This window comes from Anomaloglossus baeobatrachus, chromosome 2, assembly GCF_048569485.1.
Source record: "Anomaloglossus baeobatrachus isolate aAnoBae1 chromosome 2, aAnoBae1.hap1, whole genome shotgun sequence".
Classification (NCBI taxonomy): Eukaryota; Metazoa; Chordata; class Amphibia; order Anura; family Aromobatidae; genus Anomaloglossus; species Anomaloglossus baeobatrachus.
Genome location: NC_134354.1, coordinates 146,995,971 through 147,015,226, shown reverse-complemented (window position 1 = coordinate 147,015,226; position 19,256 = coordinate 146,995,971). Strand labels below are relative to the sequence as shown.

Sequence of the window (19,256 nt, the reverse complement as noted above, 5' to 3'; positions counted from 1 at the left end):
ACTCCACTGACAGTCTGCACTGGATGAAGCCTTGCTAGAAGGTCGTCCAGGAAAGGAATCACTACCAACCTCTGGAGGTGCAGAACCGCAACCACTGCTGCCATGACCTTGTGAATACACGAGGGGCAGGGGCGAACCCGAAGGGGAGAGCCACGAATTGGAAATGTTCCTCTCCGATTACAAAACGTAGCCAACGCTGGTGAGAAACTGCGGTTGGCACAAGCAGAAAGACATCTCTGATGTCGAAGGATGCTAAGAAATCTCCTTGGGTCATTGACTGATCGCAGAGATTCCATGCAAAAAATGCCGCACCTGACATGCTTGTTGAGAAGCTTGAGATCCAGGTCGGAAAGCACAGTCCTTTTCGGGGACTAGGAAGAGATTTGAGTAGAAATCTCAGAACCGTTCCCAGTCGGGAACTGGTACAATTACTCCATTGGCCTGCAAGAATGCCACGGCCTGTGAGAAGGCGGCGGCCTTGGAGCAGGGGGGAGTTGACAGAAAAAATCTGTTTGGCGGGCTGGATAGAATTCTATTCTGTAGCCGTGGGAGATGGTAACCCACACCCACTGATCGAAGACGTGTTGAAACCACAAGTCGCCCAAGAGGGAGAGCCTGCCACCGACCAAGGACGTTGCTGGCGCGGCCAGATAATCAAGAGGAGGCTGCCTAGTGGCCGCAGCTCCTGCGGACTTCTGAGGAAGCGTCTTCATGCGCCAGTTGGTTTACGGACCTTGGCTGAGTTAGTGGACGAGGCCGAGGGCTTAGAGGACGACCAGTTAGAGGAACGAAAGGAACGAAACCTCGACTGGTTCCTGCCCTGGACAGGTTTCCTGGGTTTGTGGCATGGAAGTACTCTTCCTGCCAAAAAACTTCCGTAATAATTTCATCCAGTTGTTCACCGAATAGACTGGTCCCAGCAAAGGGGACCCAGCAAGGAACTTCTTAAAAAGCATTTGCCTTCCACTCTCGAAGCCACAGGAGCCTGCGGATAGCGAGGGAAGTAGCCGAGGCCACCGCAGTGCGGTGACAGTCTCCAGCATGGCAGACATGGCCTAGGATGAAAAGACTGAAGCCTGGAAGTTAAGGCAACCACTTCGGGCATAAAGTCCCTAGGTGAGGGGATGCATCTCCTCCAGAGAAGCAGAGATGGCTTTGAGAGCCCGCACTGCTGCAAAAGATGGGGAGAACGAGGCCCCTGCCGCCTCATATATAGATTTGGCCAGAAGGACAACCTGGCGGACAGTGGGATCCTTAGAGAGGAGCCGTCAGCCACTGATACAACTGTCCGGGCTGAAAGCCTAGACACCGGAGGGTCCACCCTTGGTGAACGAGCCCACTCCTTGACCACCACTGGTGGGAGGGGGAAACAGTCATCAGAACCACACTTTGGGAAGCGTCTGTCAGGACAGGCTCTGGGCTTGGACACAGTGGGCTGACAAACTGGAGTGGTTAAGGAACACACTCCTTGTTCTCTTAAGGTATACTAATGCCTTTCTGCCAGAGTGGAATGCACCCCTGATACAGGCTGATTGAGGTCCAGTACAAATATAATGGACGCAATCAAATCATTAGCATCTGCGTCACCTTCGGACAGATCAATGTACATGACGTAGCGTCCGAGCCCCTAGTAAAAACATCCTCCTCGTCCTGCGAGTCGGCTCGTGAATCAGAGCTGCGGGACGAGGAAGGAAAGGGGACCCTGCGACTCCATTTTAGGAGGACGGGGACTGAGACCAGATGAGGAATCCTCTGTGAGCTTTGCTGAGCGAGCCGTAGCAGCAGAAGCGCACTGAGAAGGGGGCTGATGCATGCTCAGCAGTGTCCGGGACAGCTGTCCCCTGGAGAGAGGGATTCTGCCCAAACCGGGGGATCAGCCACCGGAGCCGGAGCAGCTGGAGGGACCACTGATGAGCTTCCAGGCTGAGGGACCACTATGTTAGAGCAAGCATCACAATGTGGTTATGTGCTCGGTACAGGCAGTACGAGTCTACATGCAGTGCATATTAAGAACAGCCTTGCAGCCTTGCTCTGATGTGAGGCATGCTGCAGAAGTGGGGGCTCTGTCCAGAATGACCCCCAGCAGAGTATATAAACAGAGTATATAAGCAGCTGCACAACCGGAGGTTGTGGCTTGCCAGACCGTTTAACATAGGGACATCTCTGTGCCCTCCAGATCCCCCAGCCCAGGCCTCCATTTGTCACAATGTGGTTATGCAAGGAACACACTCCTTGTTCTCTTATCAGCCACTGATACAACTGTCCGAGACATTGAGAACGCTGAGAAAATGGCGCCGGAGCGAGGAGAGGGGGCGGGGCCTACTCTGAGAGCAGGATCTGGAGGGCAAATGAGGTATACAGGGGAGGGAATCTTTCCTCAGTGAGGAGTGTCCGTTCCCTGTGCTGAACAGCCGCTGGGCGGAGCCACACTGTCCCTCTGCACTGACTGACATGCAGGGGTAGAGAATCGAAACTAGGCCTCAGGCGAAGCCGGGGCCTAGATTTAAACATGCGGCCAGCGTGCAGGCACCATCGGCGCGGTTCTCCAGTGAAAACTGGAGAACCGGCCGGAAATGTTAACAAAGTCATATAACACACTCTCCCCAACATATAAAGTACAAGGGACCCCTGGAAAGACCACTGTCTGTGGTAATAACGTCTCAGTACTTAGCTTGTGAGACGCAGGTGCCAGGTCCCTGGTTGGTGAGCGCTCCGTCCGGCAGGATCCTGAAAAGGGCTGCGGATGGAGACCGGTCTCCTGCAAAGCAGTGAGAACCGTGATGGCTCCCACTTCAAGCCAGAGCCCCAGGGGATGGTGAAGGAGCGCGGCATGTGAAGGCTCCAGCCTTGTAAAATCAACCTTAACAGCACCGCCGACACAGTGGGGTGAGAAGGGACATGCCGGGAGTCCAGATTGGACCCGCTTTTCTTCCAAATCTTTGAAATCAAAAATCAGAGGATGCATGTGTGTGTGTGACCTCCTGAACACAAAGCATTGAACTGGTTGGATTTGTCATCCGGGGAGTGTATATGCTCGGAGGGAGGAGCTACACTTTTAGTGTAGTACTTTGTGTGTCCTCCGGAGGCAGAAGCTATACACCCCATGGTCTGGGTCTCCCATAAGGAACGATGAAGAAAAATTAACTTTTTGATAATATTCTAATTTTTGAGATGCACTTGTAAATGAGGTCTAAATCCTAGAAGTAGTTTAGGTGGGGAGAATCAGGAAATTTGAGGTCTCACTATGGGAAAAAAAAAAAAAAAGGTCAGATGTAGAATAATGAAGTTGCTTTCACCCTTAGTGGAATATTTCCACACATTGTAAGGTTTGTCATTTCTTCTTGATACTGTTAAAATTGCACATGATCATATGGCTGAGGACATAAGTGTAAAGAAAAAAAAATTGCTTGTACACTTAGTTCTAGGACATTTTTATGAAAAGACATACATGCAAATGCAAAGTTACTCAAGTCTGCTCCAAATATACTCATGAATCTTTATTTCGTCGTTGGATGTTTTATTTCCCATTCATAAGTTGCATGGCATCTTTCGATAATATTTTGGGTAAATCAAGCGAGATTTGGAAACATATGCCCTTTGAAGTTGCACATATCAACCTGTACACAATTCAGTTCACACACTATACAATATAATGCAGCCTAAGAGGAACTTGCACACCAAGGAGGCCAAGCCGAGGAAGAAAAATACTACATACATAGGTATCCCCCTCCTACTACACGGTGAGCCGACTGAGACCAAGCGTGTGTTACAATGCTACAATATAATCACTTTCGTTAGGTTACATGGAGGAAACTGAGCTGTTGGTTTATTAGAAGTATTATCAGGGAAACACACCAAGGTCCAATCTTTTCACATTTTATTCAGCCTTAAAGATATCAATATTGAAATATGTGCAACATGTTAGGAGAGAACAAGTCAGCAGTGTCTTGCAACCCGAAAGACAGGCAGGATGAAATCTTGACAGGCCCCTCATTACAGAAAGTGAGGTTTTACTATGAAACGTTCTAGTATTTCAGAAAAAAATAAAAAAAAAACCAAAAACTTAGGCCCCGATCCATGAAATAAACTGGGCGTAAAACACTTTGATGAGGCACAAAATTGTTGTGCAACTAGAGGTTGTGTAAAAATGTAGCAACTTTTGGTGTTTTAAAGAGGACTAACCAATAGGAATTTCCTATATGAACTAAAGCCAGTGCTCTACTGGCGCTATCATACTGATTCTATACATACCTTTACTTGTGAGATCTGATGTATAGTTTCTGACATATAGGCAAGTAAAGTTTGTGAAATGCACTTATTTGATAAGTGCAACGGAATATCTAATGGTGGGTCAGGTTTTGCTAGTCATTCCTGCCTAAGTCTGCCTGCCTGGCCTTCCCCCTCCCCTGTCCTTCCTTCCTCTGAATTAACAGAGACAGGGGGAGGAAGGACAGGCAGGCAGACAGACATTGGCAGTAATAACTAGGAATACCCGACCCACATATTAGATATTCTGTAGCATCATCAAATAACAGTGCATTTCACAAACTTTACTTGCCTGTATTTCAGAAAGTATACATTCGATCTCACAACTAAAGGTATGTACAGAATCAGCATGATAGCGCCAGTAGAGCACTGGCTTTAGTTTATATATGAAAATCCTGGTGGTTTGTCCTCTTTAAGGCCAGTTTTGATCAATTATGCTAAAATGGGCACAACAGGGTTGTGACACCACAACTCATCTAAGTCATAACAAGTTGTGCGTTCCTTACACCAAAAATCTTACTATAGTCTCCAACAGGAGTAAGATTTGTGGTGAGGCGCACAACAGTTTTCAGATTAGCCTGATTAAGAGCATTTCGCTCCAATGTGCCGCCTCAAGACCAGAATTGTTCACACCAGTCTTGATGAATGGGGGCCATAGTTTAAAAAACCCACCCAAAAACTAGCAACAGGGAGGATAGTCCACTGAGCGACTATCTGCCTTCTTGCTTACCCAGCAGGGCCTAACAGATCATTCCTTGTGTGTATACGGAGAGATCTGTCAATCAAGCCAAGGAGAAGTCAGGGAGCTGTCCTGCAGACTTCTCTCCCTACCTCCGACTTGTTTCTCAGGCTATGTTCATTCTGAAAAGCTGCAGGGTTTCAGAGTAACACATGGCTTTCTGTAATGGGGAGCCTGGCTGTGTTCACAGATTCCTTATAAGCATTATTAGGCAAACAATCGCACATCACCATCTCAATACAAACTGACTATTCAGATAATGACGTTTCTTTTGGTGTGCAAGTCCTCTAATGCATGGTAAAAGCACTTTCTGTATAGTAAAAAATATTTATATAGCTCTTAAAACACAAGAGAAACATATGGTTAGGCATTTATTTGCGGACAAAAAAAAAAAAAATACAAATTTGATATTTAATAAAAAAAAAAAAAAAAAAATGTAAATAGAGAAAAATTGGGAGGATATTCAGCAGGCAGTCCTCTATTGGGATTTCACCAATGCACTTAGTGTGCAGATGCATTATACATTTCCGACAAGTTTAAAACCATTGTAAAGAGCAGCAGTGAAGCTGATGAGTCTCAGAAGGTGTATACAGCACATGGTAAAAATAAAAAGCGGCAGCCACCACCTAGATCGTTGCCTTTAACACCACAGCCACAATAATAAAGGCAGGAGTCAGAGGCTGAACGTCCCACCCTGTACTGACACTAAAGGGTGAACTTGGTTCAATCAAGTAATCATGATAAGTTACAAAAATAAAAAAAATCCTTAAAAATGATACACATCAACAAGGATGTAAATTACCATCTTTATAGCCAAAGGATATTTCTCTGTTTAGGTGTTTCAGAACATCCAGCTTTGTCGATCTCTGCTGAAAGAATATAAATATTTTAAAACTGAAAATAAATTTTATTGGAGCCAAGGGAGAGCGAGAGTATCATCTCAACGGGAGGACTTCACTCAAATCAAAGACATCAAAACTAGAACAATCTGCAGCAAGTGGAATGGAAAAGACGCCCCCGGGATCAGATCTGAAAAACAAGGCAAAGTAGGATTAGTGCAACTGTTCCATTAAAACACACACACATACAGGATAGAATTTCAGAATAAAAATATAATAAAATATACTGTAGAAAAGTCTAGAGCAGCTAAAGCCTCGGTCCCTTCATTCTGTGAATCGGTGGGAGCTGAACAGATGCACCCGAGCTGTTCAAGAAAATGGCAGATTCCCTGGGAGCGCTGCTCTGAAAGGAATCTGACAATCTACAGCAGGGATATAATTGTTAAATGCTTAATTCATCTACTCCAGACTGCAATCATGTGGCTGGGCTGTGGGTGGACCAGAGGACATGGGAGCGCAAGACCCCACTGATCTAGTGGGTAGGTGATAAGCGGAACACAGTTGCTTTTCTTTAAATATATACCGTATTTTTCAGATTATAAGACGCACTTTTCCTCAAAACTTTGGGAGGAAAATCCGAATATAATCTTATAATCCGGATGTTGCTTACCGGACGGTGGTGGAGAGGGGACGCAGGAGCAATGCCACGGGTGCTGTGTTGGAGTTGCGCTGTGCTTGGGCTGCGGGCGCCGTCCTGAAGAGGTCAGTGGTGCGGATTTCAAAACAATGGCGTCCGGAGTCGGAGTGTGCGCAGATGTAGCTCTCGGCTCAAGATCTCATCTTGACACCTCCAGACGTCATTTTCCTTAAGTCTGCTGCTGGGAGACCAGTGGGCCGGAGGTGGCGCGCGCAAATGAGATCTTGAGCCGAGAGCTCCATTAGCACACGCGCTGACTCCGGACGCCATTATTTGAAGTCCGCACCGCTGACATGTTCAAAATGGCGCCCACAGCCCCCGGCACAGCGCAGCTCCAGCACATTGCCCACAGCCCCAGTACAACCCCAGCAGCCCCACCCTATGCTATCACCACCCCTGCCTCCTGTGACCCCACTCCAGCAACAAAGCATCCCGCTCTCGGTTATCACCAGATTTAAAGATGGACCCCATTTTGGTTTTTTTTAACTTTTTTTCATCTAAATTTGGGGCTTATAACCCAGTGTGTATTATAAACCGAAAAATATGGTACTGTAGATAACTAGAAAACTCCCTTTAAAGGGAACCTGACAGCTGATAAATTCTGACCGTAGTTGGTCCAGCATGTATAAGGCACTGGCTGTATGATTTCAGCCAGGAATATTTGACTCAAATGCTGCAACAAATCGGAGAAAGAAAACCGAAAACACACTTTAAAAGATGTCAAGGTAAGTAGTCAGACTTCTCCAATCCCACTCTCCTGGAGTGACAGGTCTCTCTATACACAAACACAGAGAAGACACCAGGGGCCGAGCCAAACGGGAGACTAGGTATCTTTAAAATAAAGGTGTTTCAGAGGAAACATACCTGGCGTACGTCATGCAGCCAGTGTGGGATACATGCTGCCCGTGGTTTGGGTGTACTTCCCATCAGGTTCCCTTTAAGCATACCTGTGACTCAAGTCTAGCAGCATAGATGGAAAGAATACCCTACCCAACACTCAGATTTTACCTTTTGGCACTGATTGTATGTAGACCAATTTACATGGATACCAGAAAGTGCACAAAAACTAAAGGCCCAGTCACACACAACGACTTACCAGCGATCCCGAAAACGATGCGACCTGATAGGGATTGCAGGTAAGTCGCTGGGAGGTCGCTGGTGAGATGTCACACAGTCAGATCTTACCAGCGATGCAGGAATAATACAGGTCGCAGTAGCGACATGTATAACTATCTCCGCAGTCACTGTGACCCTGTCACACAGTGTCAAACACAGCGATGTGTCCTGCCCAGCAGGACATCGCCTTTGAAGAAAATGGCCTGGACCATTCTGCAACGACTAGCGATCTGACAGCAGGGGCCTGATCGCTGGTAGGTGTCACACATAAGATCGCTAACGGGATTGCTACTGTGTCACAGAAACCGTGACTCAGCTGCGATCTCGTTATGTGTGACGGTACCTTTAGACCTGCGGAAACTTTGCAACTCTTAAACTTCTAAAGCAGTCCATTAAAGGGAACCTGTCAGGTTCAATATGCACCCAAAACCACAGCAGTTGCCTAACCGTCCCTGTATACACTAGCATAGATAAAGGGATCTTTAGAAAAAGTATTTCAGTTTCATTGCTAGTTGGCTTCATTAGCATGTTCGCATGCCCACAGGGGTGTACTAACATGCTAATGGGGGCGACTGGCTGGGGAACTAACGCCCTTGGGACTAGTCCCATCACTCATTAGCATACGATAAAAGATCTTTAGAAATTCTTTTTCTAAAGATCTCTTTATCTATGCTAGTGTATACAGGGACGGTTAGGCAGGGATTAGCAATATTCACCCAGGACTGCTCGTGGTTCTGGGTGCATAAAGCACTGGACAGGTTCCCTTTCATATTTAGAAAACCCTCTGATGTGTCTCCCCTTCTGTGTGGCCTACTGTGCCAGACATAACATACAGCAATTCATTAGAGCTAAACCAACTAAGAAAAGGTCGTTTACTCTGCAATATTCCAAAAGATTTATGAGCTCAGTCACCAGCAGTGATCACAATTTAGTAATTTTCTACTTTGCCCGGGTCAGCAGCGACTCACAGCACTCGACATTCCATGAGAGCCATTAGAATACCTCTGGATACTTACATCATCAATATCTTCATCATCATCTCCAATGTCATCAAATTGGATTTCATCATCATCACCAGGGCCAAATGTGTCGGTTTCATTAATTTTAGCTAAAAAAGAAGAAAATAAATCTTAGCATTGCATTCTGGGAACGACGCCCCATGCACGAGCCCCGTACTGCAGCCCTCATTACCGTGCTCTGGAAGTTCACCGTACGCCTTCAGACTTCTGGCTTCATCTGCATTATACTTTAGGATAACATCTGCTTTATTGTCCTGGAGAAAGACCGCAGCTTTTATTACAACATAAATATAAAAAAAAATTACAAGATCTTGCAACACAATTTAACTCCTAAGTGACCGCGCTCTTGCTGACCTTCCTGACCAGGCCAAGTTTTACAAATCTGACAAGTGTCACTTTATGTTTATAATAACTTTCATGACACATTGTACTTTGTGTTAGTGGTATATTTGGTCATTTTTGGATTTGTGAAAATATTGGAATTTGTGAACATTTTAAAGAGAAAAAAACCCTCGCAATTTTTAAACTTTCAACTTTGATATCAAACCACTTGGTCATGCTGAACAAAAAAAAAACAACAAAAAAAAAATAATAAATTACACTTCCAATAGGTGTACTTGTTAGTATGTTAGAAGGGTTAAAAGATTAGCAGCAATATTTCATTATTTCAAGAAATTTACAAAACTTGTTTTCTTAGGGATCTATTCAGATTTAAATGTACTTTGAATATTGGAACACAAAATTTAGCCGAAATAAATTGCGGGCACCTTATCGCATTTACAGGGCCCCTAAAGGTGCCTAAACAGCAGAAACCCACCCAAAGTGACCCCATTTTGGAAACTAGACCCCTCAAGAATTTTATCCAGGGGTATTGAGAGCATTTTGAACTCACAGGTCCTTTCACAGAATTTGATAAGTTGTGATATTCAAAGTTTTCATTTTTTCACAAACATGTTGCTTTAGGTCCAAAATATCCATTTTTACAGGTCACAAGAAAACGTGGACCTCACAATTTCCTACCCACTTTCTTCTGAGCGTGCCAATACTTCACATGTAGTCAACAGCTCTGTTTAGACAAATGGCAGAGCTCAAAATGGAAGAATCGACATTTGATAAGGAAATTTCGCTCGAAAAAAAGATTACAGAAACCCGTCCAGAAGTGACCTCATTTTGGAAACGTCACTACTTAAGGAATTCATCTAGGGGTGCAGTGAATATTTTGAATCCACGGGTGACTCATAGAATTTTAGAATATTGGGACGTGGAAATTTTTCAGTTATACAAGGGTTAACAAGTGAAACTGGACCCCATAATTTATTGTGCAATTTCTCCAGAACAGATTTTACTAAAAATAGCTTGTAGGTGACATTTGCTGAGACCCTAGGGGCCAGAACAGCAGGAAAAAAAAATAAAAAAGTGACCCCATTGTAGAAATTGCACCTCCCTATGAATTCATTTATGGCTGCAATGACTATTTTGCAACATTCATGCCTTCATTTTTTTATGGAGAATTGCAAACATGCCAGCATAGTGCCCATACATTGGGTCTCCAGAAGCTGGGCACACCCCCCCAAAAAAAATCTAAGTGCACTCTCCCCACTGCAATAATGCCACACATTGCCGCTTACTTCGGTTTAGGCACGAGGAGGTTCAAAAGAAGGAGGCATTTGGATTTTGGAGCGCAGATGTCACTGGATTTTTTGAGAGGTGTGGGAACAGTAATTAAGAGTAATATGGGAGCCCTGATATTTCCAGTGACAGATGACGGACTTGAGTGGGGGCTGGTTTTGTGTGGGAAATATCGTTTTTTGGTAACATTTTGGAGTACATAACTTTTTTTTTTTTTTTTTTAGTGCTTTCATTATACAGCTGGGATCACATTCTTGTGACCCTGAAGAAAGTGCTGCGGAGACCAGACAAATGCAATTCTAATGTTTTGATTTCTCAGTATTAACAGAGTCAGTTTTTAATACATTTTGATAGATTGCACTTTTATGGATGTAGTAACACCGTATGTGTATTCTGTGTACATTAATATTTATGTTATGATGGAAGGAAAGAAAAAGGTGATCCCAGTTTTTAGATTCTTTTTCATACTTTTAAGGGGAATCTGTCAGCAGGTTTTTGGTATGTCATCTGAGGACAGCAAGAGATAGAGGCTAAGTCACTGATTTCAGGGATGTGTCACTTTTTAGGCCTGTGCTGTTTACTTCAAATGATTGTTTCATTACCTGGTGATCATCACTACTCACACCACACCCCTCCTCTGATAAGCCACTCACTGTTACTATACATTGTACACAGAACCTGGTGTGGGCAGGAACAGCTTTCTCAGCTCTGCTACATCATAGAACTGTGTCACACTGCTGCAGCCAGTAATCTAAGTGACACATCGCTGGAATCAGGGTCTCTTCTACATTATGTTGCTCTCAGACGAGGTAGCAAAAACCTTTTGACAAGCTTTTTATCACTGTATCTTGTACTTCACTTGGGCACTAGATCCTTGATTTGCCAATTGCTTATACTATATACAGAAATAAAATATTTCTGTATATAGCAAAAATGAACGCCAGCCGAAGCTAGTACATAGGAGTACCCTTATGACAGGGGTCTGCTGTCATAGCATCCCATCAGACACAGTCGTGGAGGAATGGGTGGTGGTGGTGTGATGTTTTAGAACCGCACACCTTGGTCGAATGTTCAAATTACAGTTGTCAGAGATTGACAGCGGCACTTCACAGGTTAATGCCTACGTCCAAATCTCTTCACCATCCGCAGCTGTTAGAGGCAGATGACGGCTGAATAACGTACTATTATATCGTATATCGTTAAGGGGTTAAACGTGCCAAGTACTTAGCAATTTGTGTAGAGATCTTCATTCAAGATTGCAGCCATTTAGAATTTTGTTGCCTAGGTTACCTGCTCCTCCTGCAGTGTCTCAGTGGTGGCTGGTCTCCTAGGCATTGCACGATAACATGATCTTTGCTAATGCGCCTGTGAAGCCGACCATATCAGTGCTCCAGCGCTTCTTCAATGCAGCAGATGCAAAGCTGACTCTGCTTGCAGCATTGGGGAGCAGATCGTTCAGGCCACTGGCTCAGCCATGCTGCCTGCCCGAACTGTCAGTCATCAGGGGCAGCACCGCCGGCAAGCAGAAGCCAGGAGGCAGAGGAGTGGGCGCTCACAAAGACATCAAGGAAGCAGAATAACAATCTCCTCCAGAAAGCCGGTTCTGAACACTATATCAAAGATTAAGTCACTCATTATCCATAGTATGGATCCTATAAGCCCAGTGGTTAGCACATTACTCCCCTACCTATGACTGGAAGAGAACTAAAACTTAGTACAAACTCTGAGGCCATGTTCATACGAATAAAGAGAATTTTGTTTACTTACCGTAAATTCTTTTTCTTATAGTTCCGACATGGGAGACCCAGACCATGGGTGTATAGCTTCTGCCTCCGGAGGACACACAAAGTACTACACTAAAAGTGTAGCTCCTCCCTCCGAGCATATACACCCCCCGGATGACAAATCCACCCAGTTTAGTGCAAAAGCTGAAGGAGGACATCCACCCATAAGTAGAGATAGAGTAAAACCCGGAATAACCGGAACCTCTGTCTACAATAACAGCCGGTGAAAAACACACGGAACAAGAAAACTGCCAACAGGCAACAGGGAGGGTGCTGGGTCTCCCATGTCGGAACTATAAGAAAAAGAATTTACGGTAAGTAAACAAAATTCTCTTTTTCTTCATCGTTCCTTATGGGAGACCCAGACCATGGGACGTCTCAAAGCAGTCCATGGGTGGGAAATAAACAGAAACTGAGAAGTAGGCAAAACCTAACTTCACAAATGGGCGACAGCCGCCCGAAGGATGCGTCTGCCCAAGCTCGCATCTGCCGAAGCATGAGCATGCACTTGGTAGTGCTTCGAAAAGGTGTGCAGACTAGACCAAGTGGCAGCCTGACCGACCTGCTGAGCCGTAGCCTGGTGCCTGAAAACCTAAGAGGCACCGACAGCTCTGGTCGAGTGCGCCTTAATCCCCGGTGGGGGAGGCACCTGAACATTGGTAGGCATCGGATATGGCCGACCTAATCCAACGAGCTAGGGTCGGTTTAGAAGCCGAGAGACCCTTGCGCTGACCTGTGGTCAGCACAAAAAGAGAGGTGCACCGCCTAAGAACAGCGGTGCGTGACACATAGATCCGGAGCATCCGCACCAAATCTAAAGCATGCAACGCTTTCTCAAAGCGATGCACAGGGGGCCGAACAAAGGGAAGACAATGAAATGTCCTGGATAAGGTGGAAAGGAGACACCACCTTAGGGAGAAAGCCCGGAGTTGGACGGAGAACCACCTTGTCTTGGTGAAAAAACCAAAAAGGGTGACTCCGAAGAGGGCCTAGTCAAATCAGAGACTCTCCTGAGAGAAGTTATGGCCACCAGAAAGACCACTTTCTGTGAAAGACGAAACAACGAAACCTCCCTAAGAGGCTCAACGGGGGGTTTCTGTAAGGCCGTGAGGACCAGATTAAGGTCCCAGGGATCCAGAGGCCGCCGGTAAGGCGGAATGATGTGAGATGCGCCCTGCATGAAGGTGCGCACTTGGGCCAGTCGGGCGATACGCCGCTGGAACAACACTGACAGAGCCGAGACCTGTCCTTTGAGGGAATTGAGGGACAGTCCTAGCTGCAGACCGGACTGTAGAAAGGACAGGATGGTCGGCAAGGAAAACGGCCAAGGAGCATGGCCGGAAGAACGACACCAGGACAGGAAAACTCTCCAAGTCCTGTGGTAAATCCTGGCCGAGGAAGACTTCCGAGCCTGAGTCATAGTGGAGATGACCTCGGAAGGAATGCCTGAAGCCGTCAGGATCTAGGACTCAAGAGCCACGCCGTCAATCTGAGAGCCGCAGAATTCTGGCGGAAAACGGACCCTGTGAGAGAAGGTATGGGCGGTCCGGGAGATGCCACGGCACCTCTACGGACAGACGGAGCAGGTCTGGGAACCAAGCTCGCCTGGGCCAGTCTGGGGCGATGAGTACGACCCGACGGCCCTCCATTCTGATCTTGCGCAGGACTCTGGGCAAGAGAGTTAGGGGGGAAACACGTAGGCCAGACGGAACTGGGACCAATCCTGAACCAGCACGTCCGCCGCCAAGGCCTGAGGATCGTGAGAGCGAGCCACGTAAACCGGGACCTTGTTGTCGTGCCGGGATGCCATTAGATCCACTACCGGAGTGCCCCACTTGCAACAGATTGACCGGAACACTGCCGGATGTAGGGCCCACTCGCCGCTGTCCACGGTTTGACGGCTGAGATAATCTGCCTCCCAGTTTTCTACGCCTGGGATGTGGACTGCGGATATGGTGGACTTGGAGTCCTCCGTCCACTGAAGGATACGTTGAACTTCCAACATTGCTAGGCGGCTGCAAGTCCAGCAGAGTCTTGAATTGCATCCCTAGGTACGTAAGTTCCTGGGTTGAGGTCAGAGTGGACTTGCAAGCGTGGCGAGAGTGAGCGAGACACTCCGCTGACAGTCTGCACTGGATGAAGCCTTGACTAGAAGGTCGTCCAGGTAAGGAATCACTGCCAACCCCTGGAGGTGCAGAACCGCAGCCACTGCTGCCATGACCTTGGTGAATACACGAGGGGCCGTGGCTAACCCGAAGGGGAGAGCCACGAATTGGAAATGTTCCTCTCCGATTACAAAACGTAGCCAACGCTGGTGTGAAACTGCGATTGGCACATGCGGATAGACATCTCTGATGTCGATGGATGCTAAGAAATCTCCTTGGGTCATTGACTGATCGCAGAGATTCCATGCAAAAATGCCGCACCTGAACATGCTTGTTGAGAAGCTTGAGATCCAGGTCGGAAGGCACCGTCCTTTTCGGGGACTAGGAAGAGATTTGAGTAGAAATCTCAGAACCGTTCACAGTCGGGAACTGGTACAATTACTCCACTGGCCTGCAAGAATGCCACGGCCTGTGAGAAGGCGGCGGCCTTGGAGCAGGGGGGAGTTGACAGAAAAAAATCTGTTTGGCGGGCTGGATAGAATTCTATTCTGTAGCCGTAGGAGATGGTAACCCACACCCACTGATCGAAGACGTGTTGAAACCACACGTCGCCCAAGTGGGAGAGCCTGCCACCGACCAAGGACGTTGCTGGCGCGGCCAGATAATCAAGAGGAGGCTGCCTTGGTGGCAGCAGCTCCTGCGGACTTCTGAGGACGCGGCTTCATGCGCCAGTTGGTTTACGGACCTTGGCTGAGTTAGTGGACGAGGCCGAGGGCTTAGAGGACGACCAGTTAGAGGAACGAAAGGAACGAAACCTCGACTGGTTCCTGCCCTGGACAGGTTTCCTGGGTTTGTGGCATGGAAGTACTCTTCCTGCCAAAAGCTTCCTTAATAATTTCATCCAGTTGTTCACCGAATAGACTGGTCCCAGCAAAAGGGAGCCCAGCAAGGAACTTCTTAAGAAGCATCTGCCTTCCACTCTCGAAGCCACAGGAGCCTGCGGATAGCGAGGGAAGTAGCCGAGGCCACAGCAGTGCGGTGACAGTCTCCAGCATGGCAGACATGCATAGGATGAAAAGACTGAAGCCTGGAAGTTAAGGCAACCATTTCGGGCATAAAGTCCCTGGTGAGGGAATGCATCTCCTCCAGAGAAGCAGAGATGGCTTTGAGAGCCCGCACTGCTGCAAAAGATGGGGAGAACGAGGCCCCTGCCGCCTCATATATAGATTTGGCCAGAAGGTCAACATGGCGGACAGTGGGATCCTTAGAGAGGTGCCGTCAGCCACTGATACAACTGTCCGGGCTGAAAGTCTAGACACCGGAGGGTCCACCCTTTGTGAATGAGCCCACTCCTTGACCACCTCTGGTGGAAGGGGGAAACAGTCATCAGAACCACGCTTTGGGAAGCGTGTGTCAGGACAGGCTCTGGGCTTGGTCACAGTGGGCTGAAAAACTGGAGTGGTTAAGGAACACACTCCTTGTTCTCTTAAGGTATACTGATGCCCTTCTGCCAGAGGGGGATGCTCCCCTGATACAGGCGGATTGAGGTCCAGTACAAATATAATGGACGCAATCAAATCATTAGCATCTGCGTCACCTTCGGACAGATCAATGGGGTACATGAAGTAGCGTCCGAGCCCCTAGTAAAGGCATCCTCCTCGTCCTGCGAGTCAGCTCGTAAATCAGAGCTGCGGGACGAGGAAGGAAGGGGGACCCTGCGTCTCCATTTTAGGAGGACGGGGTCTGAGACCAGATGAAGAATCCTCTGTGAGCTTTGCTGAGCGAGCCGTAGCAGCAGAAGCGCCCTGAGAAGGGGGCTGATGCATGCTCAGCAGTGTCCGGGACAGCTGTCCCCTGGAGAGAGGGATTCTACCCAAACCGGGGGTTCAGCCACCGGAGCCGGAGCAGCTGGAGGGACTACCGATGAGCTTCCAGGCTGAGGGACCACTATGTTAGAGCAAGCATCACAATGTGGTTATGTGCTCGGTACAGGCAGTACGAGTCTACATGCAGTGCATATTAAGTACAGCCTTGCAGCCTTGCTCTGATGTGAGACATGCTGCAGAAGTGGGGGCTCTGTCCAGAATGACCCCCAGCAGAGTATATAAACAGAGTATATAAGCAGCTGCACAACCGGAGGTTGTGGCCTGCCAGACCGTTTAACATAAGACATCTCTGTGCCCTCCAGATCCCCCAGCCCAGGCCCCCATTTGTCACAATGTGGTTATGCAGACATTGAGAACGCCGATAAAATGGCGCCGGAGCGAGGAGAGGGGGCGGGGCCTACTCTGAGCGGGCTCCGGAGGGCAAATGAGGTATACAGGGGAGGGAATCTTTCCTCAGTGAGGAGTGTCCGTTCCCTGTGCTGAACAGCCGCTGGGCGGAGCCGCACTGTCCCTCTGCATGACTGACATGCAGGGGCGGTGAATCGAAACTAGCCCTCAGGCGAAGCCGGGGCCTAGATTTAAACATGCGGCCAGCATGCAGGCACCATCGGCGCGGTTCTCCAGTGAAAACTGGAGAACGGAAATGGAAAGACCACTTTCTGTGGTAATAACGTCTCAGTACTTAGCTTGTGAGACGCAGGTGCCAGGTCCCTGGGGGATGAGCGCTCCGTCCGGCAGGATCCTGAAAGGGCTGTGGATGGAGACCGGTCTCCTGCAAAGCAGTGAGTACCGTGATGGCTCCCACTTCAAGCCAGAGCCTCAGGGGATGGTGAAGGAGCGCGGCATGTGAAGGCTCCAGCCTTGTAAAATCAACCTTAACAGCACCGCCGACACAGTGGGGTGAGAAGGGACATGCCGGGAGTCCAGATTGGACCCGCTTTTCTTCCAAATCTTTGAAATCAAAAATCAAAATTCAGAGGATGCATGTGTGTGTGTGACCTCCTGAACACAAAGCATTGAACTGGGTGGATTTGTCATCCGGGGGGTGTATATGCTCGGAGGGAGGAGCTACACTTTTAGTGTAGTACTTTGTGTGTCCTCCGGAGGCAGAAGCTATACACCCATGGTCTGGGTCTCCCATAAGGAACGATGAAGAAAAGAATGGATTATTAATGCATATGATCAGTTGTATACGTTAAGATGCTTCAGACAAATGCCCCAATGACATCTGTCAAGCTAGTATTATTTGCAATGGATTACTAACAAAAGAAAAAGCATACTGCATATTTACCAGTTCCATACTTGCCATATTTTCCCTTACTGACCAAGCACATTTTCAGGATTTTTCGAGATTGCACTATTATTGGCTCTAAGGCTGCTTTCACACATCCGGTTTTTGCAGTGCGGCTCAATCCGGCTCAAAAACCTATGCAACGGATGCGTCGAAAAAAACGGATCCGTTGCATACGTTTTTCCATGCAGCCCGTCCGTTTGACGGATGCGGCTTGATACTGAGCAAGCGCAGTGCAAAAAACGCATCCGGCCGCTTGATACGGTTTTTGCCGCAGGACGCCACATCCAGCATCCATAGCCTCGCATTGTAAATCGCGCGCACAAAAAAAGTGCCAGGCAACGTTCCATCCGACCGCCGCATGGGCTAAATATGCCGCATGCGACAAAAACCGGACGCAACGCAAGGCCATACGGCAAAATACGCCGCTAATGCAAGTCTATGCAGAAAAAAATGCAACCGGCGAGGGAAAAAAAAAAAAAAAAAAAGACAGTTGAGGTTTTTCTGCAAAGTGCCGTATTGTGCCGCTCAGCAAAAAACAGTTGTGTGAAAGCAGCCTAAATAATGTTACCATTTGGACACACATATACACATTATTAATTTATTTTATTTTTCTTTATTTAACTCATGGGGCTTCATTTTTATATTTTGGGCCAATAACAGAATGGAGGTATAGGTAAAGGTTGTAAAATAAATAAATAAATTAAATGAAAAAAATAAATCATATATACAGTGCCTTGCGAAAGTATTTGGGCCCTTTGAATTTTTCAACCTGTTCCCACATTTCAGGCTTCAAACAAAGATTAACATTTTTATGTTATGGTGAAGAATCAACAACAAGTGGGACACAATTGTGAAGGTGAACAATATTTATTGCTTATTTTACATTTTTGTAAAAAATAAACTGAAAATTGGGGCGTGCAATATTATTCATCCCCTTTACTTTCAGTGCAGCAAACTCACTCCAGAAGTTCATTGAGGATCTCTGAATGATCCAATGTTGTCCTAAATGACTGACGATCTATATATATATAATTGCCTTAGTCTGTCTGTCTGTCTGTCTGTCTGTCTGTCTGTCTGTCTGTCTGTCTGTCTGTCTGTCTGTCTGTCTGTCTGTCTGTCTGTCTGTCTGTCTGTCTGTCTGTCTGTCTGTCTGTCTGTCATGCTCCAAAATTGTGTTCTTACGGTGACACAAAGCTGATTGGCCGCTGGGCTCGCCATGGCCCCGCCCCCCCACACCGATTGGCCGCTCGCCCAGGCTGCGCCCCCACACGGATTGGCCAGCCGCTCGCCCAGGCTCCGCCCCCCCCCCACAGATTGGCCTCTCGCCCCGGCACCCTGCAGGCATTGGCAATTCGGCCACGCCCCGCCCCCCTCACGCAATGCACGCTAGCTCTGGCCCCGCCCCCTCCCTCCCCCCGCGCATTCCCCGAACTGACACGGCTGTCACCGAGGTGAGTACTGTACTTCCCCCCACCCCCCCCCCCCCGCGCATTCCCCGAACTGACACGGCTGTCACGGAGGTGAGTACTGTACTCCCCCCCCACCCTCACCCCCCCCCGGCCTCCGCTCGCACGGGAGTGGTGTGGATACGTTGGTAACCATGCTCGCATGGTTACAAGCGCATCAAGGTCCTGCTGCGGCGGAAGAAAACATACACACCTCACACACACCTCACACACACCTCACACACACCTCACACACACCTCACACACACCCACACACACACCCACACACCCACACACACACCCACACACCCACACACACACCCACACACACACCCACACACACCACACACACCACACACACCACACACACCACACACACCACACACACACACACACACACCACACACACACCACACACACACACCACACACACACAC

General features: G+C 47.8%; 1 protein-coding gene across 1 annotated transcript in view; it reads right to left on the bottom strand.

The window, feature by feature from the left end:
* Positions 1-5,363: 5,363 nt before the first annotated feature.
* Positions 5,364-19,256, bottom strand: part of EIF1AX (eukaryotic translation initiation factor 1A X-linked) — a 43,000-nt gene continuing 29,107 nt past the window's right edge. Inside the window, 3 exon segments of the mRNA XM_075335417.1 lie at positions 5,364-6,034; positions 8,674-8,765; positions 8,849-8,930. Of these exon segments, the coding sequence (XP_075191532.1) occupies positions 6,029-6,034; positions 8,674-8,765; positions 8,849-8,930 (180 nt within the window). The 3' untranslated portion in view covers positions 5,364-6,028.